General features: G+C 39.6%; 1 protein-coding gene across 1 annotated transcript in view; it reads right to left on the bottom strand.

The window, feature by feature from the left end:
• Window positions 1-23,484, bottom strand: part of CRYBG1 (crystallin beta-gamma domain containing 1) — a 210,078-nt gene that overhangs the window by 13,347 nt on the left and 173,247 nt on the right. The window contains exons 9-17 of the mRNA XM_054489955.2: window positions 17,164-17,290; window positions 15,069-15,104; window positions 13,492-13,649; window positions 12,390-12,516; window positions 12,153-12,298; window positions 5,125-5,251; window positions 4,888-4,920; window positions 3,548-3,660; window positions 1,241-1,370 (exon numbers count right to left, since the gene is read on the bottom strand). Of these exons, the coding sequence (XP_054345930.1) occupies window positions 1,241-1,370; window positions 3,548-3,660; window positions 4,888-4,920; window positions 5,125-5,251; window positions 12,153-12,298; window positions 12,390-12,516; window positions 13,492-13,649; window positions 15,069-15,104; window positions 17,164-17,290 (997 nt within the window). The remainder of the gene's footprint in view (window positions 1-1,240; window positions 1,371-3,547; window positions 3,661-4,887; window positions 4,921-5,124; window positions 5,252-12,152; window positions 12,299-12,389; window positions 12,517-13,491; window positions 13,650-15,068; window positions 15,105-17,163; window positions 17,291-23,484) is intronic.

The following is a 23,484-nucleotide window of genomic DNA, read 5'->3' as shown; positions in this document are numbered from 1 at the left end:
ATGTTCTAAACACTTTAGTATTAAAAAGCAATTAAATAATTTTGAAGTATTAAGTCACAAAGATATGTAGTCTTCATATGGGTAAAACATTCATTTCCTCACAATTAAAACATAAAAAGATGTCATCTATATCCTCAGAGTGCTGTGAGCATATATGCCAAGTTCTGGTTGAGGGAAGGCATTGAAATTTTCAAGTATATACTTGTAGGTAGTTTTTAGAATTCTAGGCAGAATAACAAAGTCTTATTTCATTACTTGTAAGCTAATGAACCTTACTACCTCATTTCTTGTTTCATTGTGACTATTTTCATGTCTCAGTAGCATTTTTGCTATTTAAACAGGCAGGCAGGGATGAGATGAAAACCAACTCACATATGTTCTTCCTACCTTTAAAACTAAAATGAGCAACTACGTGTGTTTAAAGCTTTTTATGAGAAAGCAGTTACCAAAAACTAATAAAAATGTCAGAAACGACCGATACTTCCAGACTTTAATATCTGAACACGGTCTTGCAGTTTTGTTCTATTGAATGTTACTTCCACTACACCAAACTGAAAGATTTCCGTCCAAAAGAGGGCACTATAATCTGGATTAGCACATAGTAACAAACTGGGAGAAGTCATTTGGTTGCAAATCTCTAAAATACAGAATAATAATAGACTAAAAACCTATAAGGAATTTCTTCAATAATAACAACCAAAGATAGAGGAAGCCAAATTGCAAAGGATACAATACACAATTGGCTGAATAGAAAATGCAAATTATAAATAAGAGATACCAGCCTCACTAATAGTGAAATACAAATTAACCCAACAATGACATAATGCTTTCTGCTCATTCTATCAAGTTGACAAAAATTAGAACAAGAGAATATTCAGTAATGGCAACAATGTGTACTGCTAGTGGGAGTCTCAAGTGGTGGGATCTGGCAGTACTGAATGAAACTGCCTGTTCTTATATGTGAAATCCAGTAATTCTACTCCTAATATATAGTCCCAAGAGACTCCCACACAGGTTCGTAGGGATATGCATATGAGGATTAAGTGAGTAAAACAGGGTGGTGGAAAACATGTACCAGTTAGAATCAATAAACTAGATGTACACAGAGCCAAATGGACAGTTCCATCTCCAAGCCCTTAACTTACTTTAAGAGCAGGTTCTACCGGCTGGTTACCTCACTCTGACCATCAGCTATGTGAGGCATACATTTCTGCAACACTATTCACAATGACATACTTACAACATCTATAAAACGAAGAGACTTGAAAGTTGCTCCAGGCGGGCATCCCATTGCAGACAGACAAGGATAATGGCCTTCTTCCAACACGTATTGATTACCAGTGAAATTTTCTCCATCATATACAACCCAGCTACAATGGGAAAAACCACACACATGCACAGAGTATGCAACTTGAGCACTCCTATTCAAGAAGTCTGATTTTTAGAGGTGGCCTGCTATAAAATAAACACAATGCTTGTGGCAAACAGAGTTCTTTCTTCAAAAATATTTGGATATATTTATTGCATTTCTGCTTGTGGCAAATTAATATTCATAATAAGTCAGTTAACTTTGCATTTGGGAAATAAACTTTCTCCACATTCTTTCTGACTTCCCCAGCCTCCAGCCTTCCTTGCTCTTCTCATGGGTGCCACCTTTGCCCAGCCAGTGGAGCTTCAAGCCCTCAAGTCCTCTTTGAATAATCCTTCTTCAAGCTTTGTGACTAGTTAATCACCAAGGCCTATTGATTTGGTCTATTGATTTCCTTCCAAAATTTCTCGCACACTCCTCTATCCTCATTTCTAATACCTCTGCACTGGGCCAGGAGTCAAAATACTATATTGACTTAGACAAGTCACTTAGCCTCTCTGGTATGAACATTATTCATAAAATGGTGATGTGCCATGCTTCCCTAGAAGTTTTTTTTTTTTCCTTTTTCTTTTCTTTTGGTGGCAGGGGGACAGAATCTCACTCTGTCACCCAGGCTGGAGTGCAGTGGCATGATCTTGGCTCACTGCAACCTCCGCCTCCCAGGTTCAAGCAATTCTTCTGCCTCATCCTCCTGAGTAGCTGGGACTACAGGTGCATGCCACCACACCTGGCTAATTTTTGTATTTTTAGTAGAGACTGGCTTTCACCATATTGGCCAGGCTGGTCTCGAAATCCTGACCTCGTGATCCGCCCGCCTCAGCCTCCCAAAGTGCTGGGATTACAGGTGTGAGTCACCGCGCCCAGCCCTGTTGTTGTTTTTAACCCAACAAATGCCTTTTGAGGATTGTGTGTCAGGTACTTTTCTATTGCTGGGGATACAGCAGAGAACCAAAGTCCCTGCTCTCCTGAAGTTAATACTCTAGTGAGCTGAGACAGGTAATTTTCAACATGCGCAGGACTGGTGGTAATAAATGAAGCAGGCAGGGGATAAAGAGGAGTAGGGATGTGGTAGCAGTATGTCCAACAAACTAGGAAGCTTTACTGTCCATCTATGTATTTGCTTTTTTTGTTTTTTCCTGAGACAGAGTCTTGCTCTGTTGCCCAGGCTAGAGTGCAGTGCTATGATCTCAACTTACTGCAACCTCTGCCTCCCGGGTTCAAGCAATTCTCCTGCCTCAGCCTCCCAAGTAGCTGGGATTACACGTGTGTCACCATGCCTGGCTAATTTTTGTATTTTTAGTAAAGACAGGGTTTTGCCATGATGGCCAGGCTGGTCTCGATCTCCTGACCTGAAGTGATCTGCCTGCCTCGGCCTCCCTAAGTGTTGGGATTACAGGCATGAGCCACTGCACCTGGCCTCCATCTATGTATTTGAGTGCAAAGTCAGTGCTTTTTTTGCTGTGCAATACTAGAGGATAGGATAGCATTATTTCAACCATAAAGAACCACATAATTAAAGGCACTATTACTACTATTATTAAGAGACTTAAATCCTCAACACCTCTTGCACAGATTGCTCCAAGGCTTTCCTGACCGAGTTTCCCTGACCTTGGGCTCTCCCCTCTCCTTGAAGCTTTTGTACAAGGATTGTTTCAGCATGGCACTTTGAGCCCATTGCCTTTGCCCTGAGTCTTGTGTTTCCCGTGGAAGCCATCTAAACTCAGTGTGCTCAGCTTTGCTTCTCCTCCCAGTACAAAGCCCTCCCAGCAAGCCGGACTGGTGTGCTCCCTGATTCGCGTGTCCACCAGCTCCACTCCAGCGTGCACTTTCTACCTTCCTGTTAATGCAGAGTGCCGATCCTGTCCTTTAAACAATCCACCTTGGGAGGTACCTTGGATTAACTAGAGCCCAACTCCCCCTTTCTAGATGATGGAAAGACATACAGAGTAAAGAACCTGCTGTGAATTCCATTACACAATGAGATGATCTTCAGCTTCTCCAACAAACCCAAAGCCCGTCTCCTCTGGCGTCTGGTACTCAGATGTGGCGAAGCACACCATTGGACTCATGGTGTTTCACTTAGTGCCAAGCACCTAACAGGCATCACTAAATACTTGCTGATGTGTGAATTCTGTTTTACTCAGTGATTCAGCTCTGCCAGGCCATTGTTTTACTTACCTGCCTCCTGAAACTCTGCAAGACTTGGTAGACAATGAATCATCAATTTGACTTGTTGTTTCTTCAAAACTTTGACTGTGACCTTGAAACTGTGGTTCTGAAAACAAGTGAATCTTTGAAAAAGTAAACAGAAACACATAAAATTATTTTCCTAAACACATTAACTAATTTAGCCTTTGAAATGATGACCTAAACATGACCTGTTGACTTTTGTTACAGTAAACTGGTATGAATTTTATAAATCCTTTAATTTTCCATGTCTACATTCATGGTCAATTAGAAACATGTTAGCTGCACCATTCATGACTATTTATTTAATTCAGAGACATCAAAGTAAAATACAACAACAGAGGTAACTTTCTATAGAACACCCTGTTGTGAAGCTGTGAGGCATTTTAAAGCTTTATTGTGGCCAGAAATCATTGTTCATCAGTTCTAACATTAACTACAAACAGTATTTTGGAAAGACATAGTGTAGTTTCCTTCCTTCTCAATGGAAGATACTTGCTGACTTATCAGAATCCTGTAAATGCCAATAAAGGAGGCTATAGTGGTGTTTTTCCTCTATAATTATGGCTCTGTGAACACTTCCATTAAAAGGCCTAAATAACAAATGTTCACTTCAGTTGGTGTTAAGAATCAGCATTCAGAAAGCTTGAGTGAGACCATAAAAAATGTCTAGTGTCGACACAGCAAATATGAAAATTCATTTTACCATCACAATAACTAGATGCTATTATTTGAAATATTAATCTCAATGTATTAATATAAACTGAGTCAATGTAATGATATAGAATTCAGCTTTATACAATAAGAGCATTTTATAAGAATTATTTAGACATGGGTCAGTACTGTCAATTAACCATTAAAGTAAACTTAAATCTTATTTTTTAAATACAATTATGCTTTCAGGCATGAAAATGAGTAAAACTAACAAAATGTCCCAAATGTCTGATTCTTTTTTTTTTTTTTTTTTGAGACAGTCTCTGTCATCCAGGCTGGAGTGCAGTGGTGCGATCTCGGTTCACTCCAACATCTGCCTCCTGGGGTTCAAGCAATTCTCCTGCCTCAGCCTCCTGAGTAGCTGAGCTTATAGACACAAGCCACCACACCCAGCTAATTTTTGTCTTTTTAGTAGAGACAGGGTTTCCCCATGTTGGTCAGGCTGGTCTTGAACTCCTGAGCTCAAGTGATCCGCCTGCCTTGGCCTCCCAAAGTGCTGGAATTACAGGCGTGAGGCACCACACCCGGCCCCAAATATCTGACATTTGAAACATAAGTTCAGCTTTTCAATGGAAGGCCCCTCATATATTAATATAAAAGAATATTTTTAAAGTTACCTGATTTCGTCTCCTTGGGCCAGTGAAAGAATCCTAAAAATTTTTAAAGGAAGGAGAAAAGGAAATGAATAGAACAAACACATTGAAAAAGTTTTTTCTTCTAGATTATTAGCAATTACTGCTAAAAATAAACTCAGAATATTTTCCATAGCAATTACCATTACATGAACCAGTAACACACATTAAGGAAATCCAGAATTCAGTTAAATATTCTCATACAAAAATATAACTCCTTACCAAACATATAGGTTGAACAGAAGAGATCTTACAATTTTTGCCTCCCCAGTCCTCAAAACTGGTATAAAATCCTTTATCCAGTATATACTGTTCTCCTGTGAAGTCAGGATTTTCATAGGCTACCCATCTAAGAAACAAAAGCAATAACTTGTTGGAGTTCATACTTTACATATAAAACGATCACATATTTGGATAACTATGTATTATACAGAAACTTTCATTTGTTTTGCCAATTGAAATTTTAATTTTTCTGATTCTCCATTAACCTTTAGAAGCAGATGGGTTTGTCTATAGCACAAATCAAAATGGTAAGCCAGCAGAGAAAAGGGAACACTTATACACTGCTGGTGGGAATGTAAATTAGTTTAGCCGCTGTGGAAAGCAGTTTGAAGATTTCTCAAAGAACTAAAGACAGAACTAGTATTCAACCCAGCAATCCCATTACTGGGTATATACCCAGGGGAAAACGAATTATTCTGCCAAAAAGATACTTGCACGTGTCTTGTTTACTGCTGCACTATTTGCAGTATCAAGATGTGGAATCAACCTAGGTGTTCATTGATCAATGGTGGATTGGATAGAGAAAATGTGGTACATATAAACCATGGAATACTATACAGCCATAAAAAAGAATGAAATCAAGTCCTTTGCAGCAACTTGGATGCAACTGGAGGCCACTATCCTAAGCAAATTAACACAAACAGAAAATAAAATACCAAATACTTATGATGTTCTTGCTCAGAAATGGGAGCTAAACATTGGTTATGCATGAACATAAAGATGAAAAAAAATAGGCCCTAGGGACTACACAAGGGGGCGGGAGGGAGGGGGGTTTGAAAAACTACCTATTGCATACTATGCTCACTACCTGGTTGACAGGTTCAACCGTACCCCAAACTTCAGCAAATCATGCAATATGCCCATGTAACAAACCTGCACATGTACCCCCTGAATCTAAAATAAGAGTTGAAAAAAAATTTAATGCAAAAGAAATGGTATGCGTAAGAGTATCTTGACATGAACTTTTTGGTGTTCTTGCTTATCAAATACTATTACTTGAGAAAGCTACAAAGGCAATACTTCTCTGTGCTTTTTTTTCCTAATTGTATTCTAAGGAAACAAAACATACAGGACTTTCAAGAGGAACCTAGTTCTTTTAATAAGCAGTCAATAAGTCCTTTCATTCTCACCCTTAAAATATTTTTGCAGAAAAATCTTAGGAAGCTGTGTCTATTACACAACAAACCACACTGAAAAAGAAGTTAACAGAAGAAATGCTTTTAAAAATGCAGAACAGAACTAAAAGATTGTTTCCAACAGGGTTTCCCATATCACATAAATATGTAAAAATTAAATAAACAAAATTGAGCAAACTCACAGAAATACTAAAAATAAATCTCTCTTGGAATGTTTTTTCTCTTTTAAGTGATCTACACCCACAGGAAAATCAACAAAACCAATTTAATGATGCTATTTCCTATGCAAAGATAAAGTCTTTGAAAGGAAAAGGTTTTTCAGTTCTGTTATATTAAAGAGATACTTAATACCATTATATTGAAGACATTAAGTATCTTTTCAACTAATTCATCACTCTCATGATCCTCTCAAAGCTTAAAGGAATAATATCTATGTATGTATTATGTAGGGTGATCAGAACTTTGCAAAATGTTTCCACATCTGTTATCACATTTAATCTCCTAGGGAGGTATTGGTGTTCCCATTTTACAGATGGGAAAAACCTAAGACACAGTAAGTTAATTCATTTACCAGGTACCAGGAACTAGACTGGCACTAGACATACAAAGATGAAAAAGATAAAATCTCTGTCCTCCAAAGCCCACAGATGGGTAAGAAGCATCACATGGAAGTATTTGTTGGTATTTGTTTTGAATGGGAAATGACTTGTCCAGGGTGACACAATCGACTATTGGCTAGAACGTGACTGAACCTACCTGTCCTGAGGCCCAGCAGGCTCTCCTTGCTTTGTGACCCAACCTGCCATGTGCCCTGGAAAGTTCCCTTTCATTTACTGTTGTAGTAAACCATGCCTAAAACAGTCCACATACTTTATAATTAGGGCAGATTATGATTTTACTATCCAAAGGGCTGATTTAAACAAAAACTCAAGTACAGTAATTACTAGAATATGAACAGCCATCAAGGAAAAAAGAACACTGCCAAAATCTCCAGTGAGAAGTAGCTAATGACAGCCAACATCTGTGCACTCACTCCCGGCCATCCAAATGGAGAAGCTGCTATATGCACCACTCAGTCTTTCAGGAAATACAGCCCCCTACCACCCGCCATCCCCCGATTTCAGAACCTCACTAGCAATTTTTAAAACCTGTTCTTTCTTTATTTTTATTTATTTTTTATTTTTTTTAGTAGAGTCAGGATTTCACCATGTTGGCCAGGCTGGTCTCAAACTCCCGACTTCAAGTGATCCACCCACCTCAGCCTCCTAAAGTGCTAGGATTACAGGCGTAAGCACTGTTCCCGGCCTAAAAACCTATTCTTTATCATTGAGAGGTGAGGAGATAGGAGACCTGGCTCCACCTGTGGCCATGACATTGACTTTCAGATAACTTTGAAGAACTCACTTAACCTTTGTGAAAGTTCGTATTTTCAAGTGTAAGTAGGAGAGTGGGCCAAGGTCCCCGGGCTGACCAGGTGATGCTGTACAGCACACGGGTACCCGCATGTGCTGCCTCCGCCCACAGGGCCTCAGGCTTTACCCCCAGCATGAAAGGAAGCAACAGTAAAGCCAGAGCAGGGAGCACTGCTATGTGGGAGGAGTGTCTGCACATCAAGAAAATCTACGTGACTGGATTAAGAAAATGTGGCACATATACACCATGGAATACTATGCAGCCATAAAAAATGATGAGTTTGTGTCCTTTGCAGGGACATGGATGAAACTGGAAACCATCATTCTCAGCAAACTATCTCAAGGACAAAAAACCAAACGCCACATGTTCTCACTCATAGGTGGGAATTGAACAATGAGAACACATGGACACAGGAAGGGGAACATCACACACCAGGGACTGTTGTGGGGTGGGGGGAGGGGGGAGGGATAGCATTAGGAGATATACCTAATGCTAAATGACGAGTTAATGGGTACAGCACACCAACATGGCGCATGTATACATATGTAACTAACCTGCACATTGTGCACATGTACCCTAAAAGTTAAAGAATAATAATAATAAAATTTAAAAAAAAAGAAAATCTACGTTACAAACACTAGGACTCAAAAAAACAGCGAACAATTAAAGAAGTAGAGCCACATCAAAAAAAGGGTTCTCACCAGGGCTCCGAGTCCGTAACAAGTAGAGAGATCAGAGGGTTAAAGGCCTTTCTGTTTGACTTCAAGGTTTGGAGGGAAAAAAGACAGTGAGGCGGGAGGCTGAATGCCAAGGAGAGAGGGCAGCCCTGGAAGCAGCTTTAGCCAATACTCTATTCTTTTCACTAACAAGTATGGGTACTGTATTTTCCTATGAAACTAAACTACTTGTAAGTAAATACCCAACACCCAGCTAAGCCTATCTCTAATTCACTGAAGCTGAAGCCGGAAAACAATTTATTAAGATGTTACTTGAACTGACAGTAGTGTTGTTTTCCCTCTAAGATACCTGATGAATCACCCATGAATAGGGGGGAGTGGGGGAGGGGAGAAGCCGCAAAACCCAGATCTGAGATTCTCTGCTCTATGATCCGAGAGTCTACTTACAACTTACACTTGGGGCTCTTAAGAAAATCCCTCCCTGTCCTTGTCCAGATGTATTCTATACACATGAATCAACACTCCTCTGTTTAAAGACTGGTGGGGAGACAGGGAAAAGGCATGTACACAAGTACTAGCAGGTCCCAGCCTGGTGGAATAACTGCTCAGAAGATAAGGGCAGCAGGGTAAACCTGCCCTTCCGTGGAAGGCCAAAGGACAAAGAATTTAAAACAACAACACTTTTCGTTTTCATCTGAATACCAGAAATATTTCATTTTGCTCCTAGTTTTAAAAAACTAGCCCAGTTTCCACTATTTGAGCAAGAATATAGCATAGAACTAGAAACTGATAAGCAGGGAGTTTCTTTCGACATTTCCAGTAAGAATCAAATGCAGTTCCTAAAAACCTCAGTTGCTGGTGTCATGGGCACCCTTCCTGAAGGCTGTTCTCTGTTTCAGGACTAATGATGAGTTTACTGCCCAGGGGATGTAGTAACCATGTGATGGTGAGCCTCCTGGGAGGCTCCATGGAACAAGAACTTCAGAAGAGTTTTTTTCTGACAATGCATGCCATACTAAGAAATAAAGAACCAAGCTAAAATACTTAATTGCCAATAAAAATAAAGCCATTAAAATACAATAATTTTTCTTTGAAACTATTAAAAGTGAATAGGTAGTCCTCCTCCATCATCTTGGCTCATCTCAGCCTTCCTATCCTATCCCACAGGCCTAATTCCAATGCCACCTCCTCCACAAAGTCTTCCTTCCCTGTGTCCAGACTGGAAATTAATCTCTCTCTGCTGTGGATTCCCAGAGCATTTAATCTGTACCTCTTTTGTAGCAATAATTATGTTTTACATAAATACCATAACTTCTTTGAGGACATAATACAATGCTTTGCACATAATAGACCTCAATAAATACTTGTCAAATGACAAATTGAACAAAATATGAGGAAGCACCTGGCCCTGGTAAATACAAAAGCCCTCCATATGCAAAGAATTTCAAAGGAAGTGGGGGGTATGTGTGTGTGTGTGTGTCCATGTATGTGTATGTAGCTCCCTTCAACTTCCCTCTTCTACCAAAACTTAACTGCTACAGCCAGAAAAAAAAAAAGCTTAAGCCGGGAAATGCAATTAGAAATGACTAAAAATAGAAACACATAATAGCAGCACTTTATAAAGGAAACTGATTTCAAGTAAGCAAGGCCTGGGTTAAAAAGGAAAGGAGATTGGCTCAAGGCACAATAATTCTACCTGTGTTAATAGCATCATCTACAAAATACCTAAGGGAATTCATTCTACCCAGCATCCTTTTGCTTCCTCTGCCAGGGTGGATGACTAGGCTCTGACTAATAGAACCAACACAACTGGTGAGTATCAAAATGTACAACTGTTTCACCAGACTAAGTTGGTCACTATGTTTTCCTCCTAAATAATTAGCTTTAAAGGCAATCTAAAATACTGCAGAGCCCCAGCAACATTTCAGATACCTTGTAGCTTATATTTCAGATGACTTCTGGCTTTTGCAAACAGGCTACTGATTCTAAAATGTTAGGGCTCCAGAATAGGACCCAAGAGTAGGCATTTCCTGCTAAGAATGGAATACCCGGAAATCACTGATGCTCTGCCAAAATGGCACCACATGCAACGGCCTAGACAAGAACTTGTTGAACAAGGTTTTTTTTACTCTATTTACTAAGAGTAAAAGTTAAGCATGTTCATCAACTTTTAGTACATTGTACACACATTTCAAATATCCAGGGCTATTGTGGGAGGCCCCATGAGATACAATGGGGTTGAGGCTAGGATGATTCAAATAGTCTATGTCACTATGACAACAAAAACCTAACACCAAACACTTTCAGCATAACCAATGTCACATTATTTCATGTAACTATTTGAGAATACTCTCACTTATAACAAATTAGAATAGACATTAGCCTGGATTATAAGAATAATTATGTAACTCCCTATAACAGCCATCTGCTGTTTTTGCCCATCTGGCATCTATCTCCCCACTCTTTCTGATGTCCCTGGGGAACCACCAACCCCATTCATATCTAAGTGGCTCCTATGGGATAGACCCTACATCTCAGCTCTGGAGATGGACATGTAGCCCAGACACGGCCATCTCTGTGGCTACAGTGATTGGTTCAGGCATGTGCACATGACCCAAGCCTAGGAAAGCAAAGTCAAACATGGAACTTGTGAGAAAAAGAGAAGCTCTTTCCACTGCAAGAAATGAGCTGGGGCCAGGCATGGTGGCTCATGCCTGTAATCCTAGCACTTTGGGAGGCCAAGGCGGGTGGATCACCTGAGCTCAGGAGTTTGAGACCAGCCTGGGCAACATGGCAAAACCCTGTCTCTAAAAAAAAATACAAAAATTAGCCAGGCCTGGTGGCACACATCTGTGGTCCCAACTACTTGAGAGGCTGAAGCAGGAGGATCGCTTAAGCCCTGGAGGCAGAGGTTGCAGTGGGCCAAGATGTTGCCACTGTACTCCAGCCTGGGTGACAGAGTGAAACTCTGCCTCAAAAAAAAAAAAAAAAAAAAGAGTTAGGAGAACAAAAGCTAAATGTGGCCACAGGCCACCAAATGCAAAAGGCCTACTTAAAGTCAAGTTAACACAGAAAAAAGCCCAGTCAAGACACAGAGACCAAGTTCTGATAGTGTTTGATGCCCTGCATCCAGCCATGCCTGAAGCAAAATCTTCTCCAGGACTTTTTAGTTACTTAAGCAAGTAAGTTCCATTTTACTCCCTTGAGCCAATTTAGCTTGGCTTGCAGTCACTTCATCCCAAAGAATCTTGACTAAACATCTTTCAATAAAAACTTGCTTTACCACTAATAAAACAGTCAACTGCTAACTCCACTTACATAGAACAATTATTTTTATGTCAAACTAATAGTGAAGAAATATACTGGAACAGGTGTAGGACCCCAGGAAAATCTAATGGGACTTTGACCCAGCCTCAGGTTTATGTTAGATTACTATTATCATTATTTGATCTCCATCATTTAAAAAATTCACTATCTTTCTGTGCAGAATGACAAGGGAAGCAGATCTGTAGATTTCTATCATGATACCCAAAGCCTACCCAAAAAGAAGAGATGGTATGAGAAAGATTTTTAAAGAGAGTTAACGAAAATATCATGACAGCAACTATTAAATGACTAATTTAATGTTAAGCTGTTGAGATATTTGTGTATTGAATGCCTACTCTGTGATAGACTCTTACCAGTTTAAAACAAACCAAGGTAAAACCCATGTTTAAAATTCCAATTGGATTATTTCACTTACACTCCACTCAGTACATTAATAGACTGTGTCTTCACTCCATATCCAGTCTCCTTTAAATTAGCAACAATTCCCAATACATCAATACTGGAACCTTTGGATCCAAAGTTTTTTTCACTGTACATTATCATGTGAGCATTTGAAAAATCCTATTGAGAAAAAAAAAATCAAAATTCAAAGGCTAGCCATTTATTATCCAAAGAAGACCAAGTATTAGCCATTAGCTTGTCCTTTACTTACACCTAATATAGGTCGTAAAGACTGAAGCTCTCCATTGTAACCTCCCCAGGCTTTCCAGTCCCTGTATTCTCCTTCTTCTAGCAAATACTGATGACCTGTAAATCCAGGCTTCTCATATGCAACCCAACTGCAACATAAAGAACATGAGGAGTAGTCATTTCCAGACATGTTAACATTTTTTCAAGGTACATATCAATTTCATTGAAAAATACAAATAGTTATAAAGCTAGACATGAACTTCTGCTTTATTATCATTGGAATTCTTTAAAATTTAGGAGAATAACAGAATGGCCCCAAGAAAATAACCTAAGAGACATATATCAGAGTTGAATAAAAAAGGGAAAGGCAGTGTGTGTGTGAGTGGTGTGTGTATGTGTGTGTTTAATCAGGGCTGACTCAAAAGAACCTCAGCAAGCAAAACTGGATAAACTCACTTCAAATAGTAACAGAAATATTATGAATAGTTAGTGATTTACAAGAGCAATTTTAGTGTGCACTTCTATGGGAAATGTGCAAGATCTATAAAATGCAAAAATATAAAAATCAGAAAGCGAACTACCGAACTGTTCAATAGCTTGGAGCATAATTCTAATAAGCAAGGTTGTAGATTTGATCAACTTGAACAGGGCAATGTATCAGCCTTCCTTGACAGAGTTTCGCTCTTGTTGCCCAGGCTGGAGTGCAATGGTGCGATCTTGGCTCACCGCAGCCTCTGCCTCCTGAGTTCAAGCGATTCTCCTGCCTTAGCCTCCCAAGTAGCTGGGATCACAGGCATGTGACACCACGCTCAGCTAATTTTGTATTTTTTAGTAGACATGGAGTTTCTCCATGTTGGTCAGGCTGGTCTTGAACTCCTGACCTCAGGTGATCCACCCGCCTCGGCCTCCCAAAGTGTTGGGATTACAGGTGTGAGCCACCACACCCGGCCTCAAACTGCTTTCTTAAATCCAGTCACTATAGGCTGAGGAGAATGTGGACATAACTGTCAAAATTCACCATACTATAGAATCAGGAATGTTGTTTTTAGGGGGGAAAGGGCACATTTATTACTTAATATTTAGGAAAAAAAAAAGAAATCCTAACAAGTCACCCATGTACTTACATGCCTCTTAGAACTTTCATAGACCCCACTGACATAAACGGCAAATGATCGCCTCCAGTCGCCTCTTCTGTTTCACCTCCCTCCATGACAAAACTACACATTTCTGTTTCTAGTTCCACACATTTTCCTTCAAAGAAAGGCTTTTCATAAACAACTACCTACAATAGAAATGAGATATACCAGTAATCTGTAAGAAGTATCCCAACAGCTTAACATTAAATCAGTCATTTAATATCACTAAGTCCTGACACACAAATTAAAATTTTCTGGCTGGGAGCAGTGGCTCACGCCTGTTATCCCAGCACTTTGGGAGGCTGAGGTAGGTGGATCACTTGAGGTCAGGAGTTCGAGACCAGCCTGGCCAACATGGTGAAACCCCATCTCTGCTAAAAATACAAAAATTAGCTGGGCATAGTGATGCACACCTGTAATCTCAGCTACGCAGAAGGCTGAGGCAGGACTGCTTGAACTCAGGAGGCGAAGGGTTAAGTGAGCCAAGATCACGTCACTGCACTCCAGCCTGGGCGACAGAGTGAGACTCTTGTCTCAATAAAATAAAATAAAATAAAATGTTCTAATCATATTTTAAAAAATTAACTAGGCCAGGCACAGTGGCTCACACCTGTAATTCCAGCACTTTGGGAGGACAAGGCAGGAAGATCACTTGAGCTCAGGAGTTTGAGACCAACCTGGGCAATATGGTGAAATCTCATCTCTGCTAAAAAGAAAAAAAGTTGGGTGTAGTGGTACATGCCTATAATCCCAGCTATTCAGGAGGCTGAGGCAAGAGGATGGCTTGAGCTGGAGAAATTGAGGCTTCAGTGAGCCGTGATGGTGCCACTGTACACCAGCCTGGGTGACAGAGCAAGGCCTGGTCTCCAAAAAAAACAAAACAAAACAAAAAAAAACCCTACATAATGGCATCTGATAAGATAGTAAAAAGAGAAAAAAAAAATCTGGCTTTTTTTTTTTTTTCCCCTAATGTGGTATAGCACAAAGCCATGCTTCCAAACAGTTTTAAAATAATTTATATACATATATATATAAAATAAATATATATACACACACACATATGTATATATAAAACTGATATTTAGAACCACATAGAAGGAACCAGAGGATGCTAAAGTAGTATTAAAATTCAAAATTGAAAAAAGTTATAGTGTGTGGCATCGATATGGGAATTGGGAATAGCAGAAAGGGTATTTTGGAGTAGGGAAAAGTTTGTCTTGAAAAAGTTTTTTCCTGGCTGTCTGGCAAGCAGCAAGAAGCCCTGCAATTAGTAAATACAACTGCAAATTGTTAACTCAATATAACAATGACCCTTCTGAGCCGTGAATAAATGTACTCTTAGTGATAACCAGTGCCATTAGCATCATCTTCCACCCTGAAGGATGGCATGTGTAAGTTGGCAACTTCCTTTGGCTGCATTTATGTGTGACAGAGGTTTAATATGAGAAGTCACATAAGCAATATCTTCATAGAAATGGAGTGGGAATAACATTAAGTACATATATATGTGTATATGTTTAAATAATTACATATACATACATACAAAAATACATATATATTTTTACCTTTGGATCTGTAGGGAATTCAACTTTACGGCCACCCTGAAAAAAACAATAACATAGTAAGAAAAATAGTTTTTCACTGATACATTACCATTTTATATTAGCCATAGCAGTTTATAGTAAGCCATTGAATTTCAGTGTGACTACATTCCGGTTTAACTTACGTGAGATAGTTCTAAAATTACCAACAATACAGATGAAGACACGAGGAAGGCAGGCTAGAATGGAGCCTCGCACAAGAAGTCTATGAGCTGATCTGCGTTGTAGGAGTGTTTTTTGACCTAGTAAGTTTTTTTAACTTGGAAAATTTATCATAAAAATCCATACTTCTCTTGAAAAAGCAGTTCCAAGAGCTGACATCTCTGGACCCAGATTCTCCCAGGCCGCTGTCTTCAGCTTCTGCATTTAACGATCCTGCCCTCAGTTTATCCTTCAGCTGGGCACAGGCCCGGGGTTGCCGTTTCTACCATTCCCTTTGGTTCAACTCTCAGCCATTTGTATTTGCTGCCTGGCCCCTGCAGGCATTTGATTTTGCAACCAGGGCTTACGAAACTATTATGTGTTGAAGTTCACATAATAAGATCTGGAGGACTCATGGAATAATTAGATAAACTGTTAAATAAAATTTAAAACATCCCAAAGGATGAGTCTATGGGGGGTTGTTATAAAATAAAAAGCTTTTTAAAAACAAAAAAACTCACTAAAATCACAGAAATGGTATTACATTAAAAAGATATTGCACAAAAATATTAAATAGGTCGAGTTTAAATCAGCAATGGGAAACTTGGATTTTTTTAAAATTAATATATCTTTAATAGCTTTTCAAAAAAAGTACCGCCAAGGATGCTCAAAGGCACCAAATGAACTATAATTATAAAAGAATGTGTTGGTTTCCTTACCTTTTATGAAAAAACAAGCAAAAAAAAAAAAAAAGGAAAAAGGAATGTGGCTGATATTATCAGCAAACCAGAGATTATACAACTAAGCACATGACCTTTTCAAAAGTAATCCTGTTGGAACACCATAGACTTTGGAGATTTTTCATCATCATTACAAACTGCTCCTAAAACCTGGATGAATTCTTTCATACATTCACAAAACTAACAAAACTTTGTTCTTTGAAAGTGAGTTTAATTTTAGAAACAAAAGCCCAAATCATTTGCATTAAGACCAGCAAACATACAGATAATTAAACCAAATACTTTGGAAGGAGGGGTAAAATTAACATAAAAAATTGTCTTCCTAACTTTCTAATTTGTCTCAAACTGTCTCAGAAGACAACTGCGAAGTACAGTTTCAAAAACATGTTTGTGATGGGAGCCTCATCTCGCTGTGGGTATTTAGGGAACAACTTCTATGCTGTAGCACACACTGCGCTCAACACTGGGGACAAGACAGATGTGGCCTGCTTTCTCCCAAAGCTGACAGTCTAGCAGAAGAGACAAAGAACAAAGAAAGACACTGGGACAAGGGACAGGAAGCATTAAGCTCCTTCCACAGCAGATACTCGGCAGGACAACACTCATTTGGTCCAGCCCCAGCGACCCCCAAGCCACCACCCACTCGTGTCACAGCAGCCGAGCCGGTCCTCAGCGTGCCCTGCTCTCTCCCAGGCTGAACCCTGGCTCACACAGTGCATTCATTGACAGCTCCATTTAAAAATCATCCTACTAATTTTTTAAGACTGAATTTAATTTAGCATGAAGCTTTCCTAATTATCCCCCTTTTCTGTCATATCACCCACAACTTGGAATCGTATGTATCTTTGTCCTGTTTTTCCACCAGTGTTTAATTCTTCACTTTCCTCACTTGTTAAACCTACACTGCGCTGAAGCTTTGTGCACCCATCTGCAGCACTGCAGGGCTGAGAATGCCTTAAAGACAAAGGACATAGTCTTACCTGCCTTTTTTTTTTTTTTTTTTTAATCTATAGCATCTAGCAAGTTATTGTTTCCATGATTTCTATTGAGCAATAGGTCTAATCTACTACAAATTTGTTTCTTAAAAGTCATCTTTATTGCTTCAAAGTCACACCCTGTGAATTACCACATCAAGCTGACAAAGAATCACCACAAGAACATTTGGATTTCATTTTTACCATTTTCAGAGGCCGCATGGATCCAATGTACGCTGCTTCTGTATCCCAGAAGGACAAGTCAGGGTATTCACCAGGTTCCAGGATGAAAGGAACACCCTGAAATCCAGGTTCTTCATAAATCAGCCACCTAAATAGCCACCACGGAAGGAAAGAAAGGGAAACAACTCATCATTTGTTTCAGTTTTTCCTTCTGTCTGGTACCCAGGATGAGAGGAAAAGAACAGGAGAGGATACAGACCCACACAATGGATGGTTGGACTCAGGTGTTAGAATCACACTAGACTCAAGGAAAAATAAAGCCATTATATGCCCCTATTCTTGATCTTTTACTTTGCTCCTTGGCTGGCTTTGTCCCCTTATTTTAATTTATATTATTAATTGCTCCAAAGTTCCATCTAATCATTTGTCATGGTGCCAAACATTAGTAACATCTAACATCTCCCTAGAGCTTACAAGGAATGCCACTCAGAATTTCATCTAATCCTCACAACAATGCTATGAGGAAGAGAAGCTATTGTCCCCATTTTATAGATAAAGTTCAGTAAGTTGCCCAAGGCCACACAGCTGTAAGTATGAAAGGCTGGAATGATTCAAGCCAATTCCAGAACCAGGTTCCTAATCAATTTTTTTTTTTTTGACGGAGTCTTGTTCTGTCGCCCAGGCTGGAGTACAGTGGCTTCCTCTCAGCTCACTGCAACCTCTGCCTCCTGGTTCAAGCGATTCTCCTGCCTCAGCCTTCCAAGTAGCTGGGAGTACAGGCACACACCACCGCATCCGACTAAGTTTTGCATTTTTTTTTTTAGTAGAGGGGGTCTCACCATGTTGGCCAGGTTGGTCTCAAACTCCTGGCCTCAGGTGATCCGCCTGCCTCGGCCTCCCAAAGGTGCTGGGAGTACAGGTGTGAGCCACCATGCCCAGCCCTAATCATTTTTGTGATGGCAATTTTTCTCATTGCAGGAAGTGAATTGAACACAGTCTACTCCTTTCACAGTTACTCAGGATCATCACTGTGAGCATTATTTAATGCACAGCGGTGTCCTCAGGGGCTCTGAAGGTCTGTGGGGCTGCTTGTTCCCAGGCTGCAAAGCTTTTTGAGTTCTTGGTTCTGATTGTTATGGCTTTTCAATACCACACCCTTCTATCAGCTTGTCAGCTGTTGCTTCTGCTTCAGTTGGGGAACCAGCAGCCCCACCCTCCTCTAATGTGCCAGAAATCAGGAAACCAGAAAACCATGCCTACTAGCCCTGTCTCTAAAGTTTACAAGGTCTTCTTGTAAACATCTTCGTTCCTGGGATGGGTTCTGAGAAGGTGAGGATGCTGAAGAAGTGACTTTTCTATAAGAGAGGGGTTAATGTACCTGCTTCATAAACAAACATAGACTTCTTAGTGATCACGCCATGGTACTCCACCATGTTGTGTTCCCCAGAACACCATGCCAAGAAGAGACTGGCTCTAAATGAAATCTTTTACCAACAAAATGGGTCTGACACCTCCCTCTTTGCTTTTTTCTTCTTCCCAGTTTTGGCCCAAGGCACATTTTTGGCGATGGTTTTTGTGAAGATTCCGCTGGATAAACTGGTAACTTCTCTAGACTCTCTAATTATATAGAGATTTACAACCAGGCTCCTACTGATGATTTGACAACACACACATGAAAAAATGTTGGGAGGCCAGGTGTGGGATATGGGTAAGAGGTCAGAACTACAGTGTTAGAAGTCAGGATGATGGTTCCTGGGGAAGAGGGCGTGAGGATGACTAGGAGGACGCATGAAAGAAACGGGTTTCTGCGATGCTGGGAATGTTCTTTTCTTGATCTGAATGGTGACTGCGCTTGTGTATTCACTTTGTGAAAATTCACTCAGCTTATATATTTAGGGTTTATGTACCTTTTTGTACAAATGTTACGCTTCAAAAAAAGTTACCTTAAGGAAAAAAAGAGGCTTATCTTTTAAATACTACTGTAATGCTTCTAAACCACAAGAAAACAGATGCTAAGAATAGGGTACTTTAAACTTCCTTATGTTTAAAGCATGACAGCCAAGGATACATTACATGTATTTTGGAGCTCAAAGCTATCACAGGCACAGTACCCATGGATTTTGTTCTCTAACAAAATAATGGCAGTTCTGTAACACATTATGGTATTAGGCTAACAAACCAAGCAGGTCCCAAGTCTGACTTCTTTACAAGTGAACAGGTTTAATTTTTCAAAAACTGAATGTATGGCTCATGAGCAAGCAATCTGAGATTCTGAAATGATTCTTACCGAAGTACCCTTTTCATTAAGTCTTTCCTTCTGTAGCTTGAGTTCAAAGGGGATTTATTCATCTAATACTAAACATTTCACTTTTGTTGAAGCATGTGGTTTAGCTGCATAACATGTATGGAAGGAAAGTCATTCTGGGTAGAGGGGAATTTGTGAAAAAACCGAAAACATAAATGAATGCATTTGAAAAGACTGCTGTTCTGAAAGTTCTTCCTTAGTAAATGAGTGCTGAAGGCCTGCTGGGTAATTCAAACAGACATTTATTAATGTTGGGTGGACTTTGGAATTTGAAAACTCATATACAGAGTATGATTCACTTTTTCTAAATTCTGTTCCAATAAGATACATTATTTATGAGGCCACTGGGAGAGGGGGAAACTATCTCCAGGCAGGATTATTTCAGTTTCTAAAGGTAATCTTCTATTTTCCCATGCACTTAGGTCATGAGCTTTTGCCAATATAGATTAAGAAGTACAACTTCATAGTCGTACTTAACAAACAGTATGATTTTGAAGCCCAAGTTTATTTTTTAAACAAACAAATCTATACCTACAAATGAATATTGTTAAAGTAATAACAATGGCCATCTATATGCTTATTTAAAATATTTGTCCAATTACTCTTTTAGAAATACCCTTTGAGTCACACAAGAAAAATAAGTCTTATCTTGTTCACTTGTTCTTAAACCAAAAACAGCACTTCCAGATGGATCTTAAGTTTTGTTCCCTAGACATGGCTGTACATGAATATTGGCCATTCACAGAAACCAACTGGATACTTGAAAAATTAAATATGAATGTACTGACTTTGAGGTTATTCACAAGAGAGGGGGCTATGAATGTCAAAGGGGAAAATGAACCTTTACAATGGAAAGATGGAGGAGGCACCACTTTAACCAAGCAATCAAACTTGGTATTGCTAAAGGGCAAGCTAGTTAGCACATGCCACCTGCTGTGATACAACATAAATATATGGCACTACCTATATGAAGTATCCGTGCCAAAACTGTTTGGCCTGAACCTAACCATACCTCGAGACCTAAGCCCTAGTAGATAGGAGATTCGGGCAACAGAAGAACACGCTAAATAATAGCATGAGGGAACACTCAGACAAATCTAGAATGTGGCACACTCTCTAAGACAGCTGGCCTAAATCTTTTTAAAAGTTAGTGGCTTGGGAAACAAAGATGGGGTATTTTAGAGATTTTTAAAAAGAGACTTAAAGAGACAGAACAATCAAATGCATTTATATGAACCTTGATTGGATCCTGATTTGAAAATGCAAATCTATAAGAGACATTCCTGAAGCAATTGGGAAAATTTGGTGATGGGCTATTGAACAGATATTATCATGGACACCTTGTGAATTTTCTCAGGTGTAATAATGATAGTTATGCAGGAGAATATCATTACAAAGAGAGTCAGGCTGAATCCTATATGGAATGAAGGGTCATGATATCTCCAATGTACACTGAAGTGCTCAGAAAAATAACACAAATATGGCAAAATGATAACAACTATTGGGTCAAAGTGAATGGTACATTGGTGTTCACTGAACTATTCTTCCTACTTTTCTGTATGTTTGAAAACTTTTATAATAAAAAATTGGGCTCTGATATGGTATATTCCACAATGAAATATACAGTGAATATTACACAGCAATGAAAAAAATACATACAGATGTACCCATCAATATGAGTAATCTTAGGAGTGTGGTTACATGTGTAACCACGGTGGGCAGCAATGTTGGTAATGGTCTAGGTTGTAAGTTGGGTGGTGGGTCCACGGGGAATTGTTTTATTATTGGGCTTCATAGTTCACATATATACATATATTATTCTGTATATGTCAAATATTACACAGTAAAAATGATCAAATAATGTTTGTCCATTAAAAAAGAAGTCCCTTGACTTTAGAACACCTGCATTCTAGTACACATTCTGGCTAACAGCTAACCCTAGTCTGAAGAAAGTGACCAAAGCTTGTCTTCCTCAGTCAAATGATGGTGTTGGGCCAGATATCTTTATACTCCCTTTGAAGTTCTAAACTTCTTTGCTTTTGTTTGTTATAAATATACCACCCCCCACTTCCACCCCCACACACACCCCACCCCCAAAAAACCCAATATGCTTTCACCTCTGGGAGGATGGGTGCTAGGATTAGCCAGCTCCTTAAAAGAAAGATTTAAAAACAAATTACTGTCAACAGAATCTGAAAGGCAGTTTAGTTAGAAATTACTCATTTCCTCAAACAAGAATTTGACAAGACAAGTAACATCCTTATTTTGTGTATGAGTAGAAGAGCTTAATCTAGAGTGAATGGGCCCTGGAATAAATCACCTAATGGATTCTTAAGGAGTTCCCTCCACAGCAAAGACTTCTTATCCTAGTTCAGGGGAACTGGTGCATCAACAGAAGCAAAATGAGCTTGAGTACTTACTATCAGTGACATCTTCTCAACCCCTTGAGACTTTCCTTTGAGATCTATAAAAGCACTAATGACGTGGTGTCTAAGCTCACCAACCAAGTTCAACGAGCCCAGACTTTGAATTAACATCTGAGGCAGTGTTCCACTATCCTAATGACAACAGAAATGAACAGCCAGAAAAAAAGATGCCCACCATGACACAAACCTGTCATAAATTGTAAGCTGTGACAGGCTGGTAACTACAACCCAGGAGGCAAAGCTAAACTTACTGCAAAGGTAAGAAATATCATTTAAGGTAGATTAATGTGCTTCAACATAGCCAAGCCTGAGTCATGGCACCTTCCAGACACTGAGATTAAAATATGATAGCAGATGCCTTTTTCATTCTTTTCTAAGGAAAGTGATGTTTCTCAACTTGACACCAATTCTTTAAAAAAAATGTATAAACTTCTTTCATGTAAAAAAATTAAAGGCAGCAAGAGATGAAGGCATTTTCTTTTGCTTAGATTCCCACTTTTCTTCCCAGTCTCTAAATACAAAAGTGCCTTCTCTTCCCTTAACTACACTTACTCCCTTTTGGGACTGTGTCCTGTGTCTGGTTTAAATACATTATCTATGCCAGTGACTCTTAAATTTATGCCTCCAGCCTCTCCCCTGAACTCCAGCCTCACATACCTAGTCACCTTCTTGCCCACTTACTTGAATTTGCAGTTGGCATCTCAGCCTTAACCTGTCCAAAACTGAGCTCCTGAATCTCACTCTCTCTCCTATCCTGCTCCTCCAAGTCTTCTTCATCTCAATAAATGTTGGGGTTCCAAACCCTGGGCATGTCTTGGCCCCTCATACCCCACACACAATCTGTCAGAAATGCTGTTAGTTCTACCTTCAAAATGCATCCAAGATCTGACCATTTCCCACCACCACCATCACACGTCTAAGCCACCATCCCTTCTTGGCTGTATGATTGCAAGTGCATCCTACGTGGTTTCTTGGCTTCCACCTTTGCCTCTTTATAGACTATTTTCTATACGAACAGTCAGGCTGATCCTTCTATTAATAACACAAGTTAGATAAAAATTCACCAATGATTTTCCATGCCATTTAGAGTAAATCTAAATCCTCCTCCCCGAGGCCTGAGAGGCCAGATGTGACCTGAGCCCTGTCCTATCCCTATCCTCCTACTTCACTCAGCTTCAGCCGCCTTGGCCTCTTAGCTATTGCCCAAGCATGCCCAGAAGGGCTTTTGCAAATGGTGTGCTTCCTCTCTGGGACAGGTTCCCTGCCCCTCTTCCCTCAGCTAGCTCCAGGGCAGACTCCCTCACTTCCTGCCAGTCCCTCCTTAAAATGTCACCAGAGTCCTTTACTAGCCACCCTATCTAAAATAGCAACATGCCTGCCTCTCTCTGTAATTTATGTTTCTTGTAGCCTTTGCCATCTGACACATTATATATGTATTTGTGTTGTTTATTCCTGCTAGACTGACAGCTCCAGGAGAATGGAGACATCATTTTATGTCTTCACTGCTGTGTTCCCAGTGACTAGAAAAGCACCTGGCACATGGTAGATGCTTGATTAACAGATTTACTGAATATATTTAATACATCTCATAGACACTCTTTTGGGTTTATA

The sequence above is a fragment of the Pongo pygmaeus genome, chromosome 5 (assembly GCF_028885625.2).
Source record: "Pongo pygmaeus isolate AG05252 chromosome 5, NHGRI_mPonPyg2-v2.0_pri, whole genome shotgun sequence".
Classification (NCBI taxonomy): Eukaryota; Metazoa; Chordata; class Mammalia; order Primates; family Hominidae; genus Pongo; species Pongo pygmaeus.
Note: the sequence above shows the minus strand (reverse complement) of the source record. Positions and strands in the feature narration are given on the sequence as shown.